General features: G+C 58.4%; 1 protein-coding gene across 1 annotated transcript in view; it reads left to right on the plus strand.

Moving 5' to 3' along the window:
* Positions 1-203: 203 nt before the first annotated feature.
* Positions 204-25,194, plus strand: part of LOC129648594 (kinesin-like protein KIF19) — a 30,262-nt gene continuing 5,271 nt past the window's right edge. Inside the window, exons 1-12 of the mRNA XM_055575046.1 lie at positions 204-2,339; positions 3,906-3,986; positions 15,109-15,219; positions 15,877-15,964; positions 16,248-16,384; positions 17,615-17,740; positions 18,090-18,284; positions 20,022-20,168; positions 21,824-21,946; positions 23,660-23,825; positions 24,461-24,635; positions 24,746-24,944. Coding sequence (XP_055431021.1) covers positions 2,301-2,339; positions 3,906-3,986; positions 15,109-15,219; positions 15,877-15,964; positions 16,248-16,384; positions 17,615-17,740; positions 18,090-18,284; positions 20,022-20,168; positions 21,824-21,946; positions 23,660-23,825; positions 24,461-24,635; positions 24,746-24,944 — 1,587 coding nt within the window. The 5' untranslated portion in view covers positions 204-2,300. The remainder of the gene's footprint in view (positions 2,340-3,905; positions 3,987-15,108; positions 15,220-15,876; positions 15,965-16,247; positions 16,385-17,614; positions 17,741-18,089; positions 18,285-20,021; positions 20,169-21,823; positions 21,947-23,659; positions 23,826-24,460; positions 24,636-24,745; positions 24,945-25,194) is intronic.

The raw sequence follows: 25,194 nt of genomic DNA on the forward strand, positions 1-25,194 counted from the left end.
CCCGTGTCTAGAGCCCGGGAGCCGCAACTACCGAGCCCACGGGCCACAACTACTGGAGCGACTGCACGTGGCGTCTGGTGCCCCAACAAGAGGAGAAACCCGAGCACTGCAACGAAGGATGTCCCCCACCCGAAGCGACTAGAGAAAGCCTGTGCAAAGCAATGAAGACTGAGCACAGCCAAAAATAAATACATGTTAAAATATATATTTACGTAAAGAAAGAAAATGAATGGAGAGGATGAGAGGAAAGGGGAAATCAAAGACAACTTAGAGGTCCAGGGCTCTCGAAGACGGCGGTGTCGCTGACAGAAATACCAGAGTCAAGCAGGGAATGTCTGAGGATAGAGAGGACTTTGTGATGAGTCGGGATGCAAGTAAGATGGGCTGGGACTGCCTGCGTAGAAGCTCCTCTTGTTTTGACCAGCATGGGCCATCCTGGGTGGGATTTATGCATGAGGAGGAACAGAAAAGAGAGAAAAATAGCTATAGTGTAATTAATTAGAGGCCTCTTGTACTGATCCAAACAGATACGATTCAGGGGGTCTGAAATGCAAGTCTAGAGGGTGTTTTGTGTTTTTTTTTCTTTCAACACATTTTGGATCTTCCTTTTTTTTTTTTTTTTTTTTTTACCCTCGCCATGCTCTTTGTTCCCCAACCAGGGATTGAACCTGGCCCTCGGCAATGAAAGCACAGAGTCCTAGCCAGTGGACCACCAGGGAATTCCCTGGAAAGTGTTTTTGATCCAGATGATCCATCTTCAAACGTACTGCTCCTCAGTGCCGCTCACCCACTTGCAAACTGGCCAAGTGCTGTGCGCTGTCCCAGGAGCAGCCTGGGCCAGAGAACGGGCCGAAACCTCGGGAGCCCTGCGGGAGTGTTTGGTCTCCACCAGGCTATCCTTGGTTTATCTATTTACCAACTCCAAGGCCACAGGCAGGTTCCTGACACTGTTTATTAATAACTGTACCTAACGCAAGCTCCTCGGGGGCAGCCAGGGAAGCCAGTCCCAGAGCACAGGCTGGCATCATGTTCTGGATGCGTGCCAGGCCGTCTGAGACAGTCCTGGGGGATGCGCGGCTCTTCTTTACCCAGCTCCTTAAAGGGGGCATGAACCTCACTGGACGCCCCTCGCCCAGTCATTGTAGGGGTGCTGCCAGGCTCAACTTCAGGAGAAGACAGGAAAGATGGGGGCTTCTTCCATCAGAAGTGGGTAGAGCTTCACCATCACCCCGGACACTAAGGCCCGGGGGCACAGGAAACCTGGCTCCAGGTGGTTCAGCAGGTTGGGTGCGAGGTGGGACCAGAATCCCGTTTTCCCGGGGCCCCCTGAGGCCAGGAATCTTTCCACCGTGCTCCCTGCAACTGCAATCACTGTTGTTCCCATCAAGGATGGGGACGACAGCGTTTGACCTGCACTTTCTTGCACGGTATGGTGGCTCTTGTGCTGTCCTGGTGGCTCAGCAGTGAAGAACCCACCTGCAATGCAGGAGACGCCAGCAGACACAGGTTCCAAGATCTCCTGGAGAAGGGAAGGGCTACCCACTGCAGTACTTTTGCCTGAAAAATGTCAGGGACAGAGGAGCCCGGCGGGTTACAGTCCATCGGGTCGCAAAAGAGTCCCACACGACTTAGCGACTCAACATCAACACTGTGGGTCTTACAGCAGGCAGGGAGCCAGAAGGCACACAGATCCACCCATCTTGGCCTAGTCGCTGGGTTTACCCGTCAGGTCCTGTTAGTTCACGGGGCTCTTCTGTGACAACCCAAGTGATTCTGGCGTTCCCCTGCACGTCCGCCGGTGGGCAGCCCGGGCATCCTCCTCACCCGTTCTGTCACTGGACACTTCGTGAAGACACCGCGCCAGCGACATGAGCCTCAGCCACGGTGCCCGCAGCGACCATGGAAACATGAGGCTGCCCACTGCCGCCCGGGAGACGCTGAGAGTCGGACGGACGGACGGGCAGCCGATGCGCGTGGCCCGAGCGGGCAGAAAGAAGGCAGGGAGCACGGGCGCCCACGGGGCGGATGCAGAGCCGCGCCGAGGGCCCGGGGGTCGCCCAGGCCGTTGGCAAGTTCGGCCTCCCGGGCGGAGACGTCCACCTCCCGGTTCGCAGCGCGAGGGGGGCGGGTCGCCTTCGGAGCCCGCCCCAGGCCCCGCCCGCCCCGGTCCGCGCCCTCGGCCGCGCGCGCCTTGTTGGTTTCGGGTTGTCAGGCAGCGGCCGCGCGGGCCCCGGAGGCGGTGGGCGTGCGGCTCGGCCACGCCCGCGATCTCGGCCTGAGCCCTTCCGCCCGCCGCAGGCATGAAGGACAGCGGGGACTCCAAGGACCAGCAACTCATGGTGAGACCCGGTCAGCCTCCTCCTCCTCCTCGACCCCATCTCCGGCCCCCAGAACCCAGACTCTGCCGGCGGCCCCCAGACTGTATTGGGTGTTTCCACTAAGAGAACACTTAAAACCAGGGGCTGCGACGGTCCTGAGCAACTTTGCCAAGTCATGGATATCAAGAAGGAAGGCATCCTGGCCACCCTGCTAAGACCTGAGAAGTTGGCCAGGCTTCAGTCCCATCCCCCTTTACACCTTCCCACCAGGGGACACCCTGAGGCCAGACTGCTATGTGATCCCGAAGAGACAGGAGCAGGGGGCGCCCGACCCATCTTCCGGAAAAGGAAAGTGGAGGTTTCCTGGTGAAGGAGGGTAGCTGGAACTGGTGGGGTCAGGAGGTTAGAGGGTTTTGAGGACCATAGGTGGGCAAGAGTCCCCACGTGGCAAAGGAGCAGGCACAAGATTGAGGGTGGCTGGTTATTGAGTTGCTGTCCATGTCAGGACTCTAAATATTTCAAAGAAATGCTGGAAGCCACCGAGATGGCCCCCCCAGGGCCCTGGGGACTGGAGCAGAGGAGGAGGTGTGAATGGGGGTCCAAGAAGCAGCTAGAGACAAAGACAGATTTCTGATTATCAACAGGGCCAGGTTAGAGTGATGAGGGTGGGGGAGACTCAGGGATCCCAAGGCCGATGCGCCCTCTCAGCCCCTAACTTCTGAGATCTGGGGAAGCTCCTCCACCAGCAGGTGGGTGATGATGTTACTGGAGGATAAGGCAACCCCAGCAAGCCCCGGGCTCTGGAACATCCTGTCTGGCAGTTTAGAATTGTCTCTTTGCAAATGGCTTGCCTTGGCAGATGTGGACAGAGGGGCTGCCCCTCCCATCTGTGGAGTTTGACTGAGGATGCAGGAGGGCACTCTGACAATGAAGTGCCTCTGAGAGTGAAGGCTTCTTACCGGGCCTGCAGATGGCTAGTTATACCCACGCGCCCAGCAGGTGTTTCCCCTTGTTCAGAAGAAGAAACACCTCCACCTTCTTTTGGGGAGACCCACACCCAAGATGGGGACCCATCATCTCTCTCTGGCCGGAGGACAGAGGGAGGAGGGAGCCCCTGATGGCGCTGTCCTTGGGTAGGGATGTAGTCAGCACGAGGAGGGGAGGTTCCCTGGGCCTCCATTCCACCATGTGGCCGCCACATGCAGCACGTCACTCACAGACGCACAGACAGGCTGCCCCGGTGCCAAGGGCTCCAAGTGAAAAGCCCAGGGGAGCTGCAGGTGCTTAATTCGGGCGTGTGACTGATGCAGCCGGGAGGAGCAGATGGCTGTCTCCTCTGGGGCACAGGCTCCTGGGAAATTTATAGACACAGACACAGCCCACACGCTCTGGACCTGGTGCCCTCGCCCTGGATGGTCGCCTTGAACCACCGAGGTTTCCTCAAGATGAGCCGGGCGTGGCTGGCTGATCAGAGAGGAACCCACGGGGCTTGTCCGAGGCAAGGATCCTGGGGTCCTCTCATCCTTCTCTCAGGGGCCCAGCACAGCCCTCTCCATCTAATCCTGGGGGTCTGACCTTCCCTCCCAGGTGGCGCTCCGGGTCCGGCCCATCAGCGTGGCAGAGCTGGAAGAAGGAGCCACCCTCATCGCCCACAAAGTGGACGAGCAGGTACGTGGGGGCTGTGGCCAGGAGCCGCAGAGCAGGACAGGGGTCTGCTCTCACCTAGTGGGGGCAGGTACCTACTCACCTGGTGGAGGCAGGAATGACCCCTCCTCTACCCTCTGAGCTCTGGGTTGTACTATTGATAGCATCGTCAAGGAAACCACCGCCCTTCTTCCAGGAAGCCTCCCTAGATTGATCCAAAGAGAGCTCAAAGCTTCCCTGGTCCAGGGGGAAGTGAGCTGAGCCCTTTCATCCAGCCCGGAAAAAATTCACATACCTTCCATGTACTCATGACTTAACTTCCCCACCTTAATGGATCCGCTCCCCATAGGGCATGTGTTCCTAGGGTCACCAGACTGTTCATGGTTTGCAGGTCTTTGGACGTCTGTTTGCTCTCTTGGTCTTCCTGTCACTATTATGAGCTGGGCAGGGCAAGCTCCACCTCCACTTACACAAGAGACAATAAATATTTATCAAGTACCCACAACACACTGGGGATAGTGCTAGGAGCCAGGAAACCACGGTGAGCAGAATAGACCCCGTCTTCCTTCCATGGCTTTCTTGTGATGAAACGTATGAGTGTGTAGCCAGCAAGGGCTGCAAAGAAATGTGTGCTGCTGTGGGCGTAAGAGGGAACTTGACCTTGTCCCGGAGTCAGGGAGGACTTCGCTGAGAAAGGATGCTTGAGCTGAAACACGCGGGATGAAGAGGAGCTCTTTAGGAGTGTGCTGAAGGGGGAATTTCAACCAGAGGGACTTGTGTGTGCAAAGGCCCTGGGGTGAGAGGGGTGGTGATACACTTGGGTCACTTAGAAAAGGCCAGTGTGGCTCAGGCTGGAGAGAGAAGGGGTGAGAGGAGGGCAGGAGCCACATTGTCCCCCACGGCCGGGGTGTTTTCTGTTTGTTTGTTTGCTTGCTTTTAAAGGAAGGTTTTATTTTTGACATTTCAATCTTTTAAAACAATTTTTTTATTTTTGGCTGCATCGGGTCTCATGTGGGATCGTCATTGTAGAGCGCGGGCTTCCGTCTAGCTGTGGCTCCAGGGCTCAGCAGTTGCAGCACGCAGGCTCAGTTGTTCTGAAGCCTGTGGAATCTTAGTTCCCCAGCCAGGGATCAAACCTGTGTCCCTTGCATTGCAAGGTGGATTTTTAACCACTGGACCAGCAAGGAAGTCCCAGCCAGGATGTTTTTTGGGGTAGGCAGTTGAGGATCCAAATGTGGGCTGGGGGTGGGCACCATGGTGGGGGCAGCAAGGGCAGTCTTGGTGCCTGGGTAGAGGCATCATGCTGCTCTAGCCTATGGGGACCCTGAAAGCGGCCACTTGCCTCCGGGAGCTCCGTGGCTGCTGCCGGCTTCTCCTGAGCTCCAGGGCTCATCAAGGCGGCAGAGTGTGCTGGGGAGCGGTCAGAGGAGTTGGGGTGGCCCCGCGTGGTGCAGAGAGAGACGCAAAGTGAGCACTTGCTGCCCTTGATCCTGGAAGGCTGGACTCAGGAAGCCCGACGGCCAAGATATGAAGAGCACAGGCGGGCAACACAGCATGAGCTGCCGGCCTGCCTCTGGGGTTCCCACGAGCTGTGGGCATGGCGGAACTGGGTGGCACCGGCCTCCTGATCTCTCTTCCTCTGTTCCCCCTTGGAAAAGGGTAGCCTTCCTCAAAGACCTCAAGGAAAGCGGGGGAGGGCTGGGAGGCCCCACCTAAAGGCCAGCAGGAGCAGGATGTACGCACACAGCAGTCGTGCAGGGTAGGCTCTGCCTTCTACCAGCTGTGTGGCCTTGGCCAGGCTGCTGCCAGAAGCCTCAATTGCCTCCTCTGTGACGGGGGACAGTAACCCTAACCCTTCCCTAAAGAGTCTTTAGGGAGCACACTGATGGGTGCACAGTGCTCCCCCAGATCCTGGTACGCAGTAGGCATTTAGTAGCTGTGAATTATCATCTGCTGGGCTTCCCTGATGGCTCAGACGGTAAAGAATCTGCCTGCAGTGCAGGAGAGACCAGGGTTCGATCCCTGAGTTGGGAAGATCCCCTAGAGAAGGGAATGGCTACCCACTCCAGAATTCTTGCCTGGAGCATGCCACAGACAGAGGAGCCTGGAGGGCTACTAGTCCATGAGATTGCAAAGAGCTGGGCGCTACTGAGCAACTAGCACACACCTCATCTACTATAAGTTCCCTGCCTACTAAGGAGTTCCATTCCGAGAGCACGTTCGTAAGTCCGCTTAGTGCGTAAGTCCGACAAAGTTAGCCTAGGTACCCGATTAACACCATTGGCTATGTAGTATTGTACTGTAAGAGGTTTATAATGCCTTTCACGCAAATAACATATTTAAAAACAAACACAAAAAATAAAGCCTTTTTAATCTTACAGTATGGTGCCTTGAAAAGGACAGTACTACATACAGGGGCTGGCTAGGAGTGAACAAGCAAGAAGGGTTACTGACTGGAGGGGCCGAGGAGGTGGGAGACGGTGGAGCGGAAGGATCGTCAGCAGGAGGAGATGGAGGGCAGGCTGCAGTGTCACGCACGCCTGGCGCTGATGGCACAGGCTCCAGGTCCTTGCTGGAACCAGGTGTACCTTGGCATCTTTGAATGTTCGCACCTTGAAGGCTCGGTGTAGGGGACTTACTGGATTAGTGAGAGAACGTGCCCAGGGTTCCTGGACTGGCTGATGAGAGGGGCCATCCATGAAGGGCCAGGGAACTCCAGAGGAGAGCCCTCCTTCCCAGCAAGGCCACTCCCTGTTGGTCCCACTTGTCCCCAGGGCTGTCAGGGACAGAGATGCTGTCTCTCTGCGCTGCTCCTGGCTCCCAGCCGGACTGGGGGCTGAGAGATATTAACCGATGCTGATGGAAACGCTCTGGTCCAGGGCACAGCCCATTGTGTGCCCACACACGGCAAACACTGGCTCCTTTCTGTCCCTGCCAGTGGAGAGGGAGGCTGGACTGCGCCTCCGAGAAGGCCCTGGGCTGGGCAGTGCCGACGGGCCTGCTCCTTTCTCAGCTTAGACATATAGAGGGTGGTCTGAGCGGCGTGCGCCCAGGGCTGTCAACACGGACTCCGGGCCCTGCAGGGGGAGAACGTTAGGCTTCTGCCCCCAGCATCTTCTCTCCCCACTGGGTTCAAAGATGCCCTTGCCTGCGACTTCCCTGGCGGTCCGGTGGTTAAGACTCCGCCCTTCCCCTGCATGGGAGTTTGATCTCTGGTCAGGTGACTAAGGTAAAAAAGGATGCACTTGCCTGGCCTGCAGTTTGGGAGAAGCCACAGTGCGTGGCAGGCTGGGCACCTCTCAAAAACCAGCCACCACTCAAGTGCTCCGTTCCTCTGACCAGTAAGACCCTGGGCGGCGGGAGGTACAGACACACAAGTCCAAGAAGAAAAGTGGCGGACTTCTCTGGTGATCCAGTGGTTCAGACTTTACCTTCCAATGCAAGGGGCGTGAGTTCAATCCCTGGTTGGGGAAGTAAGATCTCACATGCCTCGAGGCCAAAATTTAAGAAAAGGGCAAACTCCCAGTCTGGCCAGGCCCTGCACCCTGACCTCCGTGGCTCTTTGGTGACCCCCAGGGCTCGTCTATGGCCCTGGCCCCCCAGGCCTGCATCATTGACCCCGACAGGGCTCGGGGCTGCAGGCTTGACCAGCCTCACTGATGGGCCAGCTGTTCAGCTCCTCCTTCTTGAGGTGTGGAGCCCGGTGACTGGCAGGGAGAGCGTGGGAGCAACCCCAGCATAACACGGCCATGGAACCGCTTCCCAGCAAAGGTGCCGCTGGCCCAGGCAGCCTGCACAACGCCCCGCCTCCACTAAAGAGACTTCTGCTTGGGAAGCAGACCTGCCCTTGACCCAGCGGCTTCCGTTGCCCGCTTGCTTGTGGCCCTTCCTCACAACCCAGCCCCACAGAGGGGCTCCCAGCCCAGTCTGTCCTGGCCTGGGCTTCTAGGCTCTTTCTTCCGTCTGTGATGGAGGAGTTACTTGGCCCCGTGCTCGGGCCAGGGGTTGGGGAGCAACCCAGAGGTCACACTACTGAAGCCCGGCCCTTAGTGGTCAGCAGGGAGGCCGTGCTGTCAAAGCCCGCCAGTCGGCGGTCCTAGTGGGGAGAGGTGGGCCTAGGTGTCCGTCACCTGCTGGCATGAGGGGGGTCCCAGGACAGCCTTGCTTGGAGCTGGGGGTTGTTCTTCTGGGGCTGAGAGAGCCCGTGTTCCCCCAGCTTTGCAGAGGTGGACACGGGCAGGGCAGAGTGTCCTCTGCGGACCAGAGGCCGGTGCCTGCATTCTGAGGAAGCTGGAGCGAGGTTTGGATTTGTAAAGAGGAGGTTCGGGCACCTGTGGTCTTACCTGCCCCTCCCACCGCCCCCGGGGATGTTGATTTGGGTTGACGGTTGATTCGGGGTCATCACAGCGCTGTCACACAATGCCTTCTTAGATGTCTCCAGGGCTTCCCCGGTGGCGCTAGTGGTAAAGAACTCACCTGCCAGTGCAGGAGACATAGGAGATGCGGGTTCGAGCCCTGGGTCGGGAAGATCCCTTGAAAGAGGGCTTGGCAACCCACTCCAGTATTCTTGCCTGGAGCATCCCATGGACAGAGCAGCCTGGTGGGCAACAGTCCACAGGTTCGCAGAGTCCGACACAACTGAAGCGGTTTAGTATGCGCACGTAGACGTCTCCACGGGTTCCTGGATGCCCAGCGCTTCCCCAGTGCCTGGTGCGTGGTCGGGATTTAAGAGATGTTAGTTTATCTCAAGGGCTGACAGTCAGGAAGGTTTTAGGCCCCGGAGATAAGTGAGGCCCTGGCCCACCTCCTGCCCACCCGCTTCTGGCTTCAGGCCTTTCTATCTGGTGGTCCCCAGTGGGTCACTGCCACATATATATGTTCGGGGAAGAGTCCAGTAGGAGCTCAGTCTCCTAGCATCGGGGGTTGGGACTAGACTCTGATGCCAGACCCTTCGGGGAGCGCCCCTGATGCCTGTAAAGTGAGCGAGGGCAGCCTGAGAGGGTGGAGGGGCCCAGGAGCCCCAAGGCTGGAAAAAGAAGCTCCCAGAACAAAGAGCTTCCTTCTCCCACCCCACCCCCACTGCCCCAAGGAACCCATGGCCCACTGCCCCTCCCCTCAGCCTCCCAGACTGTGTTTATCTGCAGGATTTAAGTCACCTGCCCATATGCATAATCCCATAATTAGCCTCAAAGTCCAACTGTCAACCTCCCTGTACCCCTGGGGGTCCTATCTCAGGAGTCAGGCAAGGGGCTTCCTAGTCTCTGTTTTCTCATCAGAAAGCAGGATGTTAATAACCTGCTCTGCCAGGCCCTAGAGCTGTTGAGAGGATTAGAGCGATCCTGTGAGGGTGAGGCTATTGTGAAAGATAAATAAAGGATAAGGTGACAGATGCTGAGCGTCAGAATCCGTGAGTGTTGTTCGGGAGCCAGGGCGTCTTCAGTCTGCTCACTGCCCCAGGGGCAGGGCCTCCCTGCACGCCCACCACCCACCGTCTGGTTGCTTCCCGGCTCTGTGACCCCAGAGGGCCGAGCCTGGTGGAGCGTGACTTGGGAGAGGATTCGGGGAGCCTTTCCCTCCGCCCTTAGCCACACCGCCATGCATCTCCCCAGCCCCCTCCCAGCCCCAGACAACCACTTTCCATCTCTATAGATTCGCCTGCTTTGGACAGTTCATGGAAACGGGGTCCTGAAGTCTGTGGTTCTTCGTGTCTGACTTGTTTCACTGAGCATGTTTTCAGGGTTCATCCACGTTGTCGCCTGGGTCAGAGTGTCATTCGTTTTCGCGGCTGGATAGCATTCCATGCTGCTCTGCATCTAATCGACCTCCCCTCAGCTGATGGACATTTGGCTCGTTTCCTACGTTTTGACTGCTATGAATAATGCCGCCAGGGTGCAAGGATGCTTACGCTTAGCCCTGAATGGGCACACGGCAAGTTGTGCGTTGCATTGCTGTGCTCAGCCATCTCTGACTCTGGGACCCCATGGACTGTAGCCTGCCAGGCTCCTCTGTCCATGGGGTTCTCCAGGTAAGGATACTGGATTCGGTTGCCGTTTTCTCCTCCAGGGGATCTTCCAGACCCAGGGATCAAACTCGCGTCTCCTGCATCGGCAGACGGATTCTTTACCACTGAGTCACAAGAGCAATGGCTAAAAAGGCAGATCTGTGGGCCCAGTTCCCCAGAGTTTCTCATTCCATGAATCTGGGCAGTGCTGGGAATCTGCATCTCAGAGGCTTCCAGGAAGACGGTGATGAAGGGATCAGCAGACCCGTGAGAAAGGCAGCCTTGGACCATGTCGGTCACGCCTCTGCTTACCCGGGTCTTCAGAGTCCTGTAGGAAGGTGGGGACCTGGCTAGGATATCAGCCAGGTGTGGCTCTGTTGGGAGCAGTTGGCTGGACCTCAGTGGCTTTATGAGCTCAGCCTTCTAATCTTTTTTCATCTAGCCTCAGGGCTGTCAGGGCCCTGTAACACCCTTCCTGGGATCAAAGTCTCCTTTCTTGAGTACCCACAGGATGGTACAACTAGAAATCTGTCCAGCCACGAATTTTCCTTCTTAAAGAACAAACAAACAAATCCAGAAACAGCTTTACAGAGGTGATATCCAGCTGGAATCTGGCTTTTGTTTTGTTGTGTCTGGTTTACAGCCCGAGAATAAAGGAGCTGTGGGCTTAGTAACCTGGACTGGAACTGATGTCTCTTGAGCTGGGCACCCCCTCACATTCCTATTCTCTGCTGGGGCTTCCCGAGCAGGTGAGGGGTGATGGGGTGATTTCTTCTCTCAAGGCTATGGCCCTGTGGGTCCTCCCTGACTTCTGGCCAGGGTGAACATGAGGCCCAGAGAGGTGGTGCAGTCTTCCCAGGGTCACCCAGCAGTCTGGAGCCTGAACCCAATTTGCACATCGCCCCCGGCTCAGAGAACTTCGCTGCCAGTTTGGCGGCTTGAGGGGGAACAGCGGTTTTCAAGCGGGGGTGATTGTGCTCCCCGGGGGGCATGTGGCAATGTCACCGCGGGAGGAGGCAGTGCCGGGGCCTCCAGTGCCGGAGGGCTGCTGCCAACCATCCTACAACGCCCGGGACAATTCCCGCTCGCAGTGGTCCAGCCCAAAGCATCAGTAGTGCCAAGACTGAGGAACCCTGAGCCATCCACAGGCCAGAAAGACGTGGTTAGTGCTGCTCAGCTGATCAAAACCCCGCAGCTTAGTGCTGCTCAGCAGGAAGAAGTTCCCACACGCTTTGTTCCTGGTATTTCTCACCTAGGAGATGCTGGGGAGGAGCCTGGCACCTTCTGCGGCCCCATGTACGGATGACACGTCCCTCCCCTGAGCCTGAGGCCCCCCTAGCTCCCCAGTGGATCTTGGGTTTCCCAGCCCAAATCTAGAACTGTGCAAAGATCACAACTGGCCTTGAGTCAAGAATAGGTCTGGGTGTGGGGCGGTGAGGGCAGGGAGAGGGCAAGCCGGGGCCTCTGCGGAGTCAGGGGGCCTGGATCAGCGGAGACAGGGCCCTGCCGTGTGCTGCCAGCTGGCCCGGCCCCAGCCACGCCTCCCACCCCACCCTCTGCCAGTGTGGGGGGGCCCTGTGCCTCTTGTGTGGTCAACGTCCCCTTTGAAACCTCCCAGAGGCAGGTGTCCAGCATGCTACAGGTTGAACATGGACACTTAAGACTCAAGGATTTTGTGAAAGGACACTCCCAGGCTGAGCCCACCGCCTCCGGGCTGAGGGAGGGGCCTGCCTCCGGGCAGGGGGTTGGGGGCTGATGTATCAGTTTCCAAGGCTGCTGGACCAGAATACCAGTTGTTCAGTCACTCAGTCGTGTCCGACTCTTTGAGACCCCATGGACTGCAGCACGCCAGGCCTCCCTGTCCTTCACCATCTCCCGGAGTTCTCTCAAACTCATGTCCATTGAGTCGGTGATGCCATCCAATCATCTCATCCTCTGTCGTCCCCTTCTCCTCCTGCCTTCAATCTTTCCCAGCATCAGGGTCTTTTCTAAGGAGTCAGCTCTTTGTATCAGGTGGGCAAACTATTGGAGTTTCAACTTTAGCATCAGTCCTGCCAGTGAATATTCAGGACTGATTTCCTTTCGGGTGGACTGGCTGGATCTCCTTCCCTCCACATGTGTTTGTGCCCTAATAGCCCCCTTTTATAAGGACACCACCACCTTATAAAAGGGCCACATCCTAACTCAACTGATTACATCTGCAACAACGCTATTTCCAAATTAGGTCACTCTCGGAGGGGCTGGGGAGTTGGACTTCAACATTTAAATCTGGTGGGGCTGGGGCACAGCTCAACCAAACAGAGGAGCATCCCCCTGCCAGGCTTCTGTTGTTCCCGAGGCGGGGACAGGAGGCCTGGTTAGGAGCCTGGGTTCTGGAACCCAGTAGCTTTGAGTCCAGCGAGCTCTGTACTTGGCAGCCTTGGGTGCCAGTCTGACTCCTCATTACGATCTTGCGATAACGAGGGCCTGCTCTAAGTCCTCGGAGAAGATGAGAACCAGCATTTAGCTGTGTGCATGCATTTAGCCCTGTGCATGGCCCCAGTGCGGCTTTACTTAGAAAGCTTTCCTTGGGGACTTCCCTGGTGGTCTAGTGGTTAGGACTCTGGTGTTTCCACTGCAGAGGGGCATGGGTTCAATCCCTGGTCAGGAAAGTTCCAGAAGCCACGAGGTGCAGCCAGAACAAACAAAACATTCCCTGGGCCGATGCCAGGTGCCAGGTGCCAGGTTGCGTGACTTTTAGGACCTGCTTTGGGCAGGGGGGCAGGGCGGGCAACACGTGCTCACAGAGGGGCCCCTACGTCTCCTTCTGTGGCCATTTTGGGTCTGTGCTCTCGGGATTCCTGGCAGTGAGAACAGGAGGAAAAGTTCCCGAGCTCTCGTTCCAACCCTGCCTTTCTCCCGAGAACTGCTGGTGATTCTGCGCTGAGGCCACCTGCCCACAGCCTGCCTGTCACGTCACGGCCTTGCTCGTGTGGCCCCCTTGATGCTTTCCCACCTCACGTTCCTCAGCCAGTTCTTGCTCATCCTTTAAGACTTGGTGCTGGGACTTCCCTGGTGGTCCAGTGGTTAAGACTCTGCATTTCCAGGGCAGGGGGCACAGGTTCAATTTCTGGTCAGGGAACTGAGATCCTGCTTGCTTCATGGCATGTCGGAAATTTTTTAAAAATAAAGTAGATATGCAACAAGGACTTACTTCCTGATGGCTCAGTTGATAAAGAATCTGCCTGCAGTGCAGGAGACCCTGGTTCGATCTCTGGTTCAGGAAGATCCCCTGGAGAAGGAAATGGCAACCCACTCCTGTATTCTTGCCTGGAGAATTCCATGGACAGAGCAGCCTGGTGGGCTCCAGTCCATGGAGTCGCAAGAGTCGAACACAACTTAGCAACTAAACCACCAAGCAACAGGGATTTACTGTATAGCACAGGGAACTATATTAAATATCTTATTAAAAAAAAAAAAAAGACAGTGCTGGTACCTCCTCTTCCAGAAGCCCTCCTGCAGTGGAAAAGCTGGGTCGTGTGCCCCTTCTCTGCACTCTGCCTGCCTCCCGGAGCCCAGGCTTGTTACTAAAATGGTCTGATCCCCACTGTACTCTGAATGTCAGGCAGGAAATCACATCTCTCTCTGACCCGGAGGGTATCACTTAATGCCTGGGTTACATGCAAGGTGGCCAGCAGTTGTGGTCACTCGGCCTGAACTCCCTGTGCTGCCTCCGTGGCAGCCCCGAGCACCCCACCCTCACCCCAGCCCTCCGCAGCTCAGCTCCAGTTCACCTGGCCGAGGAGCACAAGGGCTCCATTGTGTGCCCGAGTGGACAGGGAAGGGGGTGATGCTCTGAAGAGTGGGGTGCGGGCAGGGGTCCAGACAGATGGAGACCCAGACAAAGCCCTCTTTTAAGAGGGGCTCATGGCAGCCGTGCTGACAATGTCCTGATTCGGGAGGCTGGATGTCAAAGGAACCAGATGCCCACGGTGCCCATGAACTTGGCAGTGCCAAAGGTCATCTGAAGGTGATCAGTGGGGGATGGGCATCTGTGCAGGCTGCTCACCCTCCCCTGCACTGAAAATCCTAGAGGCTGCCCCTTGGCCCCTGGTGCTGCCGGTGGGCCCAGGAGCTCTGACACCGAGGGTGAGAGCCATGCAGCTGGTCAGGTTCCCTTGCATCCCTCTTCTGGGACCCACGCCTGGGGACTTGTGGGCGGATATTTCTTCATTTGGGTCTGACTCTTGATCAGGGCTCCTGCTGCTGGTATTAGGGCCCGAGCCAGGAAGTGGATCCTGGGAGAGGCTCACACGGCCCTGGGGCTGAAGCCCGGAGGAGGTGGCTGGAGATAGATGTGCACCCCAGGTACACTGCAGGCCCCAGTGCCCTGCACTCAACTCGCTGTGGCCACCCAGGCTTTAGCGGTCTGTGAGGGGGGCCGGGGCAGTGGCCTCCTTGTTTCCCTGCACAGAGCCCCAGCCCAGCCTGTCTGGGGCGTCCCCTCTCGTGACTCCCCTGGAATCCCACCTGACTGGTTAAGACCTCTGCATGAGGGTCCCGGGCTCGGGCCTCCTAGGAAGCTGTCTTACCTCTTCCTTCTTCCCTCTACTGAAGATCTCAGAGGAGGGCCCTATTGGGACCTGGGGGAAGGGGCGGGGGTGTCTTAGGCCAGTTTAGATGCAGTGAGCACCAGTGTGTACCTACTGGGAGGAGCCTGGGGGGAGCCCCAAAGCTGTGGTCCTCCCAGCACCGGGGGCTCCTGAATCCTGGTGCTGGATGGGGGTGCACCCAGAGGGACCCCTGTACATCTCCTGAGTCCACGGTACTGGACCAGGCTCCCAAATCAGCCTCCTCTGAGTCTGCCCCACAGTGGCCAGCCTCACGCCTTGTCTCCTCTCAAGCTCTCTTTGGGCCATCACTGGCCCTGACTCCCCTGCTGACCCCGGAAGGGAGCTCTGAGACCTTGGGGTGGTCCCAGGGCAGCCCATCCGCTCAGTGTCTTGTCCTATGTTGGGACTCAGTTGACCTTGACCCTGGCGCTCCCGGACGCCATCAGTCTCTCATCCGGTCCCTCCCGCTCCTTAAGGTCAGTGGTCAGTGTGGACATCGGGGTGGGCCTGGGGCTCCTGGGTGACTGCCCGCCTCCTCTTGGGACCTTTGCAGATGGTGGTTCTTATGGACCCAATGGAGGATCCCGATGACATCCTACGGGCGCACCGCTTCCGGGAGAAGTCCTACCTGTTCGACGTGGCCTTTGACTTCACTGCCACCCAGGTGAGGGGGCGCCTGGGCCTGGGGACACACGGGATCCCCTCTCTGCCCTCTGACTGACTTGAGAGGGAGCCCTTAGGGGACCCTGGCACCGAGCCCCAGGAGACCCTCCATCACTCATTCTCTCCCTGCCACATCCCCACATACACACACATGCGTGAGCCTGCATGGCGCATACAGAGCCTTCTGCGTGGACACACCACGGTCAGCACACAAATGCCACCCTCCACAGGGACCCACACAGCGCTCCCCACAGGTGGCCCCCCTAGGGGAGCTGCAGGAAGGTGCTTGAAGCCCAGATATCTGGTGCTGGGAGGGGCGCCTCGGGGAAGCTGACACCCTCCCAGGGACCCCCATCTCACCCATCCGCGGATGCTCCAAGGAGCAGGTGTGAGGCGTCCTCTGGGCTGGGGACTGGGAAACAGCTGTTGGTGGGGAGGGTCTCAGGTGTCCTGAGCACTCTTGCAGGCTGGCATTCCCCGCCCCCCCGACCCATGGGGGGAAAGCAGAGACAGCCATCCCCCTTCCCACACCCACATCTCAGGGTCTGAGGGCTCCAGGGATGAAACTGCCTCTGTTGCGGGTCAGGGTGAGCCCACGGGCCCATGTGCTCTGCCCTGGCTGTGCCCGGGGCCCTGATGGATCTCCTCTTTCCTACAGGAGATGGTGTATCAGGCCACCACCAAGAGCCTCATCGAAGGTGTCATCTCAGGCTACAATGCCACTGTCTTTGCCTATGGCCCCACAGGTGAGGGCGAGTGCCCCCGAGAATCAAGCTCCTCACCCTCCGCCTCGGAGCTTGTCTGGCCCAGGCCGGAGCAGGAATCAAGGATGTGGCTGATTGAAACTGCCCTCTCCCAGAGCCCTTTAGACCCAGAGCCCCACCCCCAGCCAAGGATGCCATCTTCTCCCCCTCCCCCCACCTCCTGGCCACCTGGGAGGCTCCAGCCTTGAGGACAGACCCAGGTTTGCCAGGGCCCCCATGCTCCCAGTCTCCATCCTGCTCACCCACCCGCCCTACTCTGCCCCAGGCTGCGGGAAAACCTACACCATGCTGGGCACAGACCACGAGCCCGGCATCTACGTTCGGACCCTCAACGACCTCTTCGGTGCCATCGAGGAGACCAGCGATGACATGGAATACGAGGTGTCCATGTCCTACCTGGAGGTGAGCCCTCGGCCCACCCTGTCCTGTGGGCTTGGGCCAGGAGGTCCACAGGCCCGGGCTGGTTTACCTCCCAGGGGTCAGGTCAGGGGGCAGTCTCCTGGGGCGCTCATCACGGCTGCTCTACCACGTGCATGTGGTCGGCCTCACTTTATAAAAACTCAGAGAGGTTAGGCAACTTGACAGCCACAGTCCTGCGGCCTCACAGTAAGTGGGGGAACAGGAATTCAGACTCAGGACCCTGCGGCTTTAGAGCCGAGCCCTGCCCACTTGGCTACTCCAAAGCTACCTGGTCACTGCGCACAGACCTCAGCCTGCCTCCCAGAGGCCATCCCCTGGACCCACTCCTCCACTTCCCTGGTGGCTCAGATGGTAAAGAATCTGCCTGCAATGCAGGAGACCCAGGCTTGGGAAGATCCCCTGGAGAAGGAAATGGCAACCCACTCCATTCTTGCCTGGAGAATCCCATGGACAGAGGAGCCTGGTGGGCTACAGTGCATGGGATCACAGAGAGTCAGACACGACTGAGCCAACCCTGTTTGCTTTGCCAGGCTACCTGTAGGCACTCTGTATATGTAGGTACAGGTGAGAATGTTACATACACGGACAGGCTTAGACCTGCCAGCCTTCTCCACCTTGACACAGCCCCTGATGCCCACCTGTGGGAGTGCTATCACTGGGCAATAGCAGATCAGTGTGGGTGGGGGCCCACAGAGGCCAGAAGCGGCGGGAGAGCCCCTGGGCTAGGCTCCATCTGGCTCCTGGCCTCCCTGGCTCCCTCTGGAAGCTGATAATCTCCTGGGTGACAGCTCAGGAGGCGCAGCGAGGCATCGCTGCCAGCACCTGCTCCAGCCAGCGTCGTGTTGACTTAGACAGCAAAATGCACTTCGACGGCCGTGGCTAGGGAGGCTGGGTGAAGGTACCGTAAGGGTTGCTTAGCAACCACCAGGGCTTGGCCACGGGTTAGGTCCCATCCTCTGCCTGGTGCCCGGCCGGCCTGCTACCTTCTGTACCATTGGCTTTGGCAGCCCAGTATTTCCCCCCTGGATGCTGAAGCCCCCTTATGCCCACCTCATAGGAAGGAAGGAAGGGGTCCATCTCCTTAACCCAGGGTTTCCCTGAGAGGAGCCCGGAGCTCTCGGGAGGGATGGAGAGCCCGGCTGTTGCCTGAGCCTCCTGCTCTTGGTCTCCCGTTAACGTCTGTCCCCTGCCCCTCCCAACCGGTCCCATCAGATCTACAATGAGATGATCCGGGACCTGCTGAACCCTTCCCTGGGGTACCTGGAGCTGAGGGAAGACTCCAAGGGAGTGATCCAGGTGGCTGGACTCACTGAGGTCTCCACCATCAATGCCAAAGAGGCGAGTCTTGTGCAGCCAGTCGGGTAGTGGAGGACACTAATCTCTGTGTGTGGGGGTATGACCAGAGGCGGCAGGGCTCTGCAACCAGGGAGCCACTGCAGTTCAGCTGGGCTGGAGCTGGGGCAGACACAGAGGACCCTGGATGACACGCCCCCGGCCACGCCGACCCTGGGGACCGGCAAGGCACCCAGCATCCCAGTTGACAGGCCCTGACCGCTCGGCCCCCACAGCACACGGGGGGCTGACCCAGCCCTGCCTTGGGCCCCTTCCCAACCTCGCAGAGGCAGGACTGGGGAGCGTCCCCACGGGTCCCCAGGAGTGGCCTCCCTGCTCTGCCCCGCCCACCCAGATCATGCAGCTGCTGATGAGAGGGAACCGGCAGAGGACCCAGGAGCCCACGGCCGCCAACCAGACGTCCTCGCGCTCCCACGCCGTGCTCCAGGTGACCGTGCGCCAGCGCGGCCGAGTCAGGGACGTCCTGCAGGAGGTGCGGCAGGGCCGCCTCTTCATGATCGACCTGGCTGGCTCTGAGCGGGCCTCCCAGGTGAGGCTGGCTCCCCCTGGGGCTGGGGGCAGAGCTTGGGGGTGCGGGGCAGGGAGGCTGGCCCACCCCGCTCCCCAAGGGGTGGAGTGGGGACTGTCTCAGGGAGGGCGGGAGTGGGGGGTGCTCCAGAGGGGCGGGCACTGAGGGATGTCACAGAGGACAGAAAGGGTGGGCTGCGCTAGGGTACCCCAGGGAGACCCCCCCACTTCGCCCCCCCGCCAAGGGGCTGTTTGTGGGAAGGGTTTGTGAGGATCTCTCCAGGGAAGGAGACAGTGTGTGTCCCGGAGGACCTGGGGAAACTGCCAGGAGAATGAATGGGCCCGGTGAGGAGCTGGGGCCCAGGGGAGACGATGTCCCCTGATGGGGGGGACCCTGGGCAGAGCCCGGGAGGGGACCCTGCCCACCACATCAGGGAGAGAAAAGAGCCTGCCGCCCACTTGTCAGCGTTCGTCCCTCCCATCGCCGTTTGCCCAGCCCTGCCACCCTGGCCCCCTCTTGTGGGCAAATTCAGAAGTTTCGTGGTCGCCTGAATCCATGGGCATCTCACCATTAGCACTGAGGCAAACGCAAGTACCGGGGAGAAGCAACAAGGGTTGGTGTCAATAGGGTGGAGTGGGAGAAACACATTCTCTTTCCGTAAAGGCCTGAGGGCTTCCTGGAGGAAGGGGGCGGGGAGCAGCCAGTGGGGAGAGGGTGTGCCCTGCAGCCACCCGATCCCAGCTTCACCAGGCTGGGCAGAGATGTCTCCCAAGGGTGGCAGAGCCTCCTGGGACTTGGTCCTGTCCTGCTCTTACATCCATTCACACACAAATTCATGCATTTCCTAACACACAGCCTTCTTTTTTTTTTTTTTTAATATTTACTTATTATTTATTTATGTATCCGCTGCTTTGGGTCTTAGTTATGGCACATGGAATCTTTAGTTGCAGCATTCAAACTCTTAGCTGTGGATGTGGGACCTAGTTCTCTAACCAGGGATCGAACGCAGGCCCCCTGCATCGGGAGCGCGGAGTCTTAGACCCTGGAACTCCAGGTGGTTCCTCACACACCTTCTTATACACACATACACACTGTCACATGTACACATACAATTCACACACGCTCACACACCCTTTCCCGCGTACACACAAACTTCCATCCTTCCCCTCTGGAGCCTGGCTCTCTCTCTACAACCGGGAGCCCATGGCCGTGCTGGCTCCCAGCTGAGCTGCCTGGGAAGTTGCGACCTCCCACCATCTCGCCCTCGGTGCTGCCCTTAACTGTGCCAGCGGGTCAGTCCCCAGGCAGACGAAGAGCCGGGCTCTCAGCCCTCTGTGGGAGTGTCCTGTCCCCTGCTCTTGTCCAGCATGCGTGCTCAGTTGCTTCAGTCATGTCCAACTCTGTGACCCCATGGACTGCAGCCCACCAGGCTCCTCTGTCCATGAGATTTTCCAGGCAAGAGTATTGGAGTGGGTTGCCATGCCCTCCTCCAGAGAATCTCCTAGACCCAGGGATCGAACCGGCGTTTCCTGTGTCTCCTGCATTGCCAGGCAGGTTCTTAACCACTAGCGCCCACCTAGGAAGCCCCACTCTTGTCCAGAGACCTTCTCGTTCTCTGACCTTCTGGAATGCCCTCCCTGAGCAGAGGGCAGACCAGATCCTCAGCGTCTCTTCCTTGCAGAGCCCTGGGGGACGGGGAGAGGGTTTACAACCCAGGATGGCCTGGGGTGGGGTCATACCTGCTGCTCACCCCCCCAGACGCAGAACCGTGGGCAGCGCATGAAAGAGGGGGCCCACATCAACCGCTCGCTGCTGGCCCTGGGCAACTGCATCAATGCGCTGAGTGACAAGGGCGCCAACAAGTACGTCAACTATCGCGATAGCAAGCTCACCCGCCTCCTGAAGGTACCAGCTGCCACTGGGCCTAGGCCCTGGGCACCCGGGGTGGGGCTGCCAGCTGCACAGAGAGAAATACAGGATGTCCAGCTGCATGTGAATAAATAACAGATAAATAACGAAATCTGGTTTGGGTATCAGTATGTATGTATGTATGTCCCATGCCGTCTTTGAGACATACTTATACTTTAAAAAAAGCTCACTCATTTATCCAAATTTCAGATCTCAACTGGGTGTCCTGTGTGTTAGGGGTTTCCAGGTGGCTGAAGAGGTAAAAAAAAAAATCTGCCTGCAATGCAGGAGATGCAGGAGTTGGGGGTTTGATTCCTGGGTCAGGAAGGTCCCCTGGAGGAGGGCATGGCAACCCACGCCAGTACTCTTGCCTGGAGAATCCCATGGACAGAGGAACCAGTCCACGGGGTCTAGAAGAGTCGGACGTGGCTGAAGCGACTGAGCACGCGCTCGCCGGCCCCTGTTTGCGAACAGCGGGGAGGAAAAGAGGTTGCATCTGAGCATCTGACCACCGCCCTCCCACCCAGGGCTGTGGGTTTGAGGGAACTGGGAGTCATCTGGATTTGGGGGTTCAGGTGGACTGTCAGTCTCGTGGCTCCCAGAGGCTGCTGTTGTGGGGTGGGGAGCACACTCCTGGCTGGGCTCTGAATGCACTACTTCACCCTGCCACACCCAGTTCCTTTTTGGAGAGGAGGGAGCCATTCTGCATGATTTGTGGGATCTTAATTTCCCGACCAGGGATTGAACCCCGGGCCCTCAGCAGTGAAAGCATGGAGTCCTAACCACCGGACGGCCAGGGAATTCTCCTCAGTTCCTTTTATCGGGTCAGCGTATCTGAGTTAGGGGGTCATTAATTCCATTTGCAGACGAGGACACCGAGGCACTAGGAGGCTAAGTAACCTCCCCAAGGGCTCCCGCCAGTAAGTGCTGGACGGAGGGCCCCAGCAGAGGTCTGGCTGGGCTGATGGCAGAGCTGCAGGTGACCTAACGCCGGGCATCAGCCCACCAGCATCACTGCACCTGCAGGCTGGGGGTGCGAGAGCCGGCTCCTGCTACCTAGAAACTGGAGGGAGCTGAGGGTTAGGGAGGTGAAGGAGCTTGCTTGAAGTCGCTCCGATGGTCACTGCCACACCCGAGGGCTTTGCCCCTAGGCCCCTGTAGCCCCGCACACTCTCTCCGTTGAAGAGGGCAGGGCAAGCCCGGGACAAGGGAGGCAGTGGCCACAGGCCCAGTTCACTCCATCACCAGCCTCGCTCCAGCCAAGACAATGGCACCTTCCGCCGTCAGCAAAGGGGGTGACCTGGATGGCCCGAGGAGATGGCGGAGAAGCCCAGGACCCCTCAGAGCTCTTCCCGCTCTGGTCCCAGCCAACCTTTCCTCGTCCTCATGTATATGAGCAGGGGAGGAGGAGAGCTGGGAGGCCCTGACTCAGATGCTGGAAATTTTCTAACATGAGCTTTGGAGAAGAAACTGGGAGAGGGAAGAAGTGGGGAGGCAGCAGAGGGGGCAGGAGGGTCCACGGGGTGCTCGGCACCAGCACCTGTGAGTGTGTGAGAGAGAGAGACGCACACACGCCACGAGGGCATCACGAGCGGGAGCAGGGTCCAGGGAGGCAGCCCCTGCTGACCGCCGCCCGCCCCCGGCCCGTCCAGGACTCCCTGGGGGGAAACAGCCGCACCGTGATGATCGCCCACATCAGCCCAGCAAGCAGCGCCTTCGAGGAGTCCCGGAACACCCTGACCTACGCCGGCCGGGCCAAGAGCATCAAGACCCGGGTGAGGGGCCCCTGCTCTGTGCCCCCAGGATCTGCCCTTCTGGGCCAAGATTCAAGCCCCCTGACTGACTCCAAGGCGTGCCACCCCCAGCCCCCCGAACACACACGCTGGACCGAGCCGCCACTGCTCTGGCCCCCTGTGACTTGCCAGGAAGCCCACAGCTTCTGAAGGGCCCCTTCTCTTTTCAAACTTTATTTGGCCGTGGTCAGTCTTTGTTGCTATGTGTGGGGTTTCTCTGGTTGCGGTGAACTGGGGGCTCCTCTCTAGTTGTGGCGACTATGGGGGATTCTCTTGTGCGACATGGGCTCTGGGGCGTGTGGGCTCAGTAAGGGTGGCTTATGGGCTTAGTTGCCCCGTGGCATGTGAGATCTTCCCAGACCAGACACCAAACCCATGTCCCCTGCATTGGCAGGCAGACTCTTAACCATCGGACCTCCAGGGAAGTCCCGGCCCTCCTCTTGCTCAAAGTCTGTGCTCATCCCCAAGGTCTGTGCCCCGAACCCCACCATCCCCTTCCATCTTCCTGTTTTCATCTTAAAAGATGCTCATTCAGACCTTTACTCCTCCGAAGGCCCTAACCCCAACAGTTCCAATAGTGGTGAGTGTTACTGAGCACTTATACTGTGGGCCCTTTATCAGTTCATCTCATGTGATCCTCGAATGAGGCAGGCGTTATTTCTGTCCTCAACTCACAGCCGAGGACAGTGAGGCTGAAGGGAGCTAAGCGGCTTCCCGGCTGGGGAGGAAGGGCACTGAGCTCTGCCCAGTTTTCAAGGTTTCCCTACATTTTCTGATCAGTGTGTTAGAATCCTGGCTATCTATGAGGTCATCTGGGCCCACCCATGTGAAGAGTCTAAGAACCTAACCAACATTCTCCTAACACAGCAGTTTTCCAGCTACTGTGTCAGGAGCTGGATGCTTTATCTCTACTCTCTCCATTAAGTAACTTAATGGTGGGAAGAGACCCTTAAAAGAGCGAATTGATAGTTCAGAATATTATTAATAGCAGTCACGCCAACAGCAGGGAGGCCGTGGGATCCCACGGACCTCTTTAGAGACTGTGAGTGGGAATCTGAAGGGTGAAGAGGAGACTCCAGAAGGGAGGGAGCAGTAAGGACAGAGGCTCCTAAGGCAGGGAGGAGGTGGTGTTGGCGGCAGAGGTGGGGTGAGGAGAATGCTTCCTCCACCGGAGCAGTGAGCCAAATGGAACTAGAGAGAGCAGTGTGCCTTCAACACCAAATGAAGGAATCGGGACATTCTCCCAGCAGTAGGGAGCCAATGAAGGTTGAGTGGCACAGAGAGCCGGGGCTTGGGGCGGGGCGGGGGGGCTGGCGCATAATTTTAGGAGTATGCCTCTGGTGGGGGCATGTAGTTTGATAGGTTGTAGGGTCGGAGGCAGGGCTTTCCTGGTAGCTCAGGTGGTAAAGAATCCGCCTGCAATGCAGGAGACCTGGGTTCAATCCCTGGGTTGAAGATCCCCTGGAGGAGGGCGTGGCACCCACTCCAGTATTCTTGCCTGGAGAATCCCATGGACAGAGGAGCCCGGCAGGCTACTGTCCATGGGGTCGCAGCGAGTCAGGCACAGCTGAGTGACTAAGCAGAGCATAGAACAGGGTTGGAGGCGAGGAGGCCGTTACTGTCAACCAGGAGAAAAAGAGGGTCCCCACTGGCAGGCCCTGGCCCCCAGGTGACTGTACCCCGCCCCCTCCCCAGGTGAAGCGGAACCTGCTAAGCGTCTCCTACCACATCGCCCAGTACACGAACATCATTGCTGACCTGCGGGGCGAGATCCAGAGGCTCAAGCGCAAGATGGAGGAGCGGGGCGGGCGGAGCCCGGACCGAGCCCAGCTGGGGCGGGGCGACATCCGCCACATCCAGGGTGCGTGCGTGGGTCTCCGTGAACCAGAGCCCGTCTCCCGATGCCCCTCAGGGTGCTCTGCGGTCAGATAGCGCTGGCTTCAAAGCCGGACTCGGGCTCTTTCTGGCTGAGTAGCCTTTAAGCCACCCGTCCTTCAGCTGGCAAACAGAATCGTGATCTCTGCCTCAGAGACCTGACCCGAGGATTCGGTGGTATCAGAGTGAGAGTCACCTGGGCATTTAGCTGTGTGGGGGCTTCACTCTGGGGACTGCAGTGAGGGCTGTCAGACTGGGCCTGGCATCACCAGGAGGGATACGGTTCCCTTACAGATTTTCTGTACTTGCTTTGATGATCTTGCAGCACATGGCAGTAAAGTGTCTAAGGGGTGCCTTTTACTAGGTGACAGAAAGGCACTCTAAAGGCTGGTGGAAGCCCAGTTCATACAGGGAGCTGGGAGTCACCTTTGGGTCACTGCCTGAAGACAATGTGGAAGGTGGAATGTGGGAGGGGGTAATCTAGGAGGTCTTCGTGGAGGAGGTGGTTGCACAGAAGTCTTTTGGGGAGAAAGAGGTGGGGAGGGCCCAGGCGGACCCAGACTTTCCTGGGCTGACCTTTCCTCCTCCGCTGACCTCTCCCATCTCCCATTCAACGGGCAGCCAAGGTCCAGCTGCACAGCGGGCAGGGCGAACAGACTGCAATGGAACACCTTCGTGAGCAGCTGGTCAGCACCTTCCAGGAGCAAATGGACACGCAGAGACGCCTGCTGGAGCTGGAGAACCGTGGCATGGAGCTGGAGATGGACACCTCCCACCACCTGCTCACCATTGCCAGGTAAGCACCGCTGGCCTGGGATGGGACCCGGGAGCTGGAGCCGCACCTTATGCCCCCCAACCCTCCATGGCCTGAATCCCCTGTCTCCTTTGGGGTTGGGGCTGCGGCAGCTGGAAGCATGAGAAGTCACGCCGGGCACTCAAGTGGCGGGAGGAGCGTCGGAAGGAGTCCTTCACTAAGGGTGACACCAGGAAGGACTCGGACACCGGTGACAACCAGCCAGACATCAAGGAGCCCGCCGAGGTGGTGTCCGCCCGCGAAAGCATCGCTACCTTGATGACCAAGCAGAAGAAGCTGCGAAAGCAGAAGGTGCCTGGGGCTCTGGGTCTGGGAGAGGGGGTTGAGAGACTCAGAAGGAAGGGGCTAGGAGAATCTTGTGGGAGGAGTGAAACCTGGGCTCTCAGGCCACAAATCCCCAGTGACTTTGAGTCTCTCTTTCTCATCTGAGAACTTCGCTGGTGGCTCAGATGGTAAAGAATCCACCTGCAATGCAGGAGATGCCAGTTCAATCCCTGGGTCGGGAAGATCCCCTGGAGTAGGAAATGGCTACCCACTCCAG

This window comes from Bubalus kerabau, chromosome 4, assembly GCF_029407905.1.
Source record: "Bubalus kerabau isolate K-KA32 ecotype Philippines breed swamp buffalo chromosome 4, PCC_UOA_SB_1v2, whole genome shotgun sequence".
Classification (NCBI taxonomy): domain Eukaryota; kingdom Metazoa; phylum Chordata; class Mammalia; order Artiodactyla; family Bovidae; genus Bubalus; species Bubalus kerabau.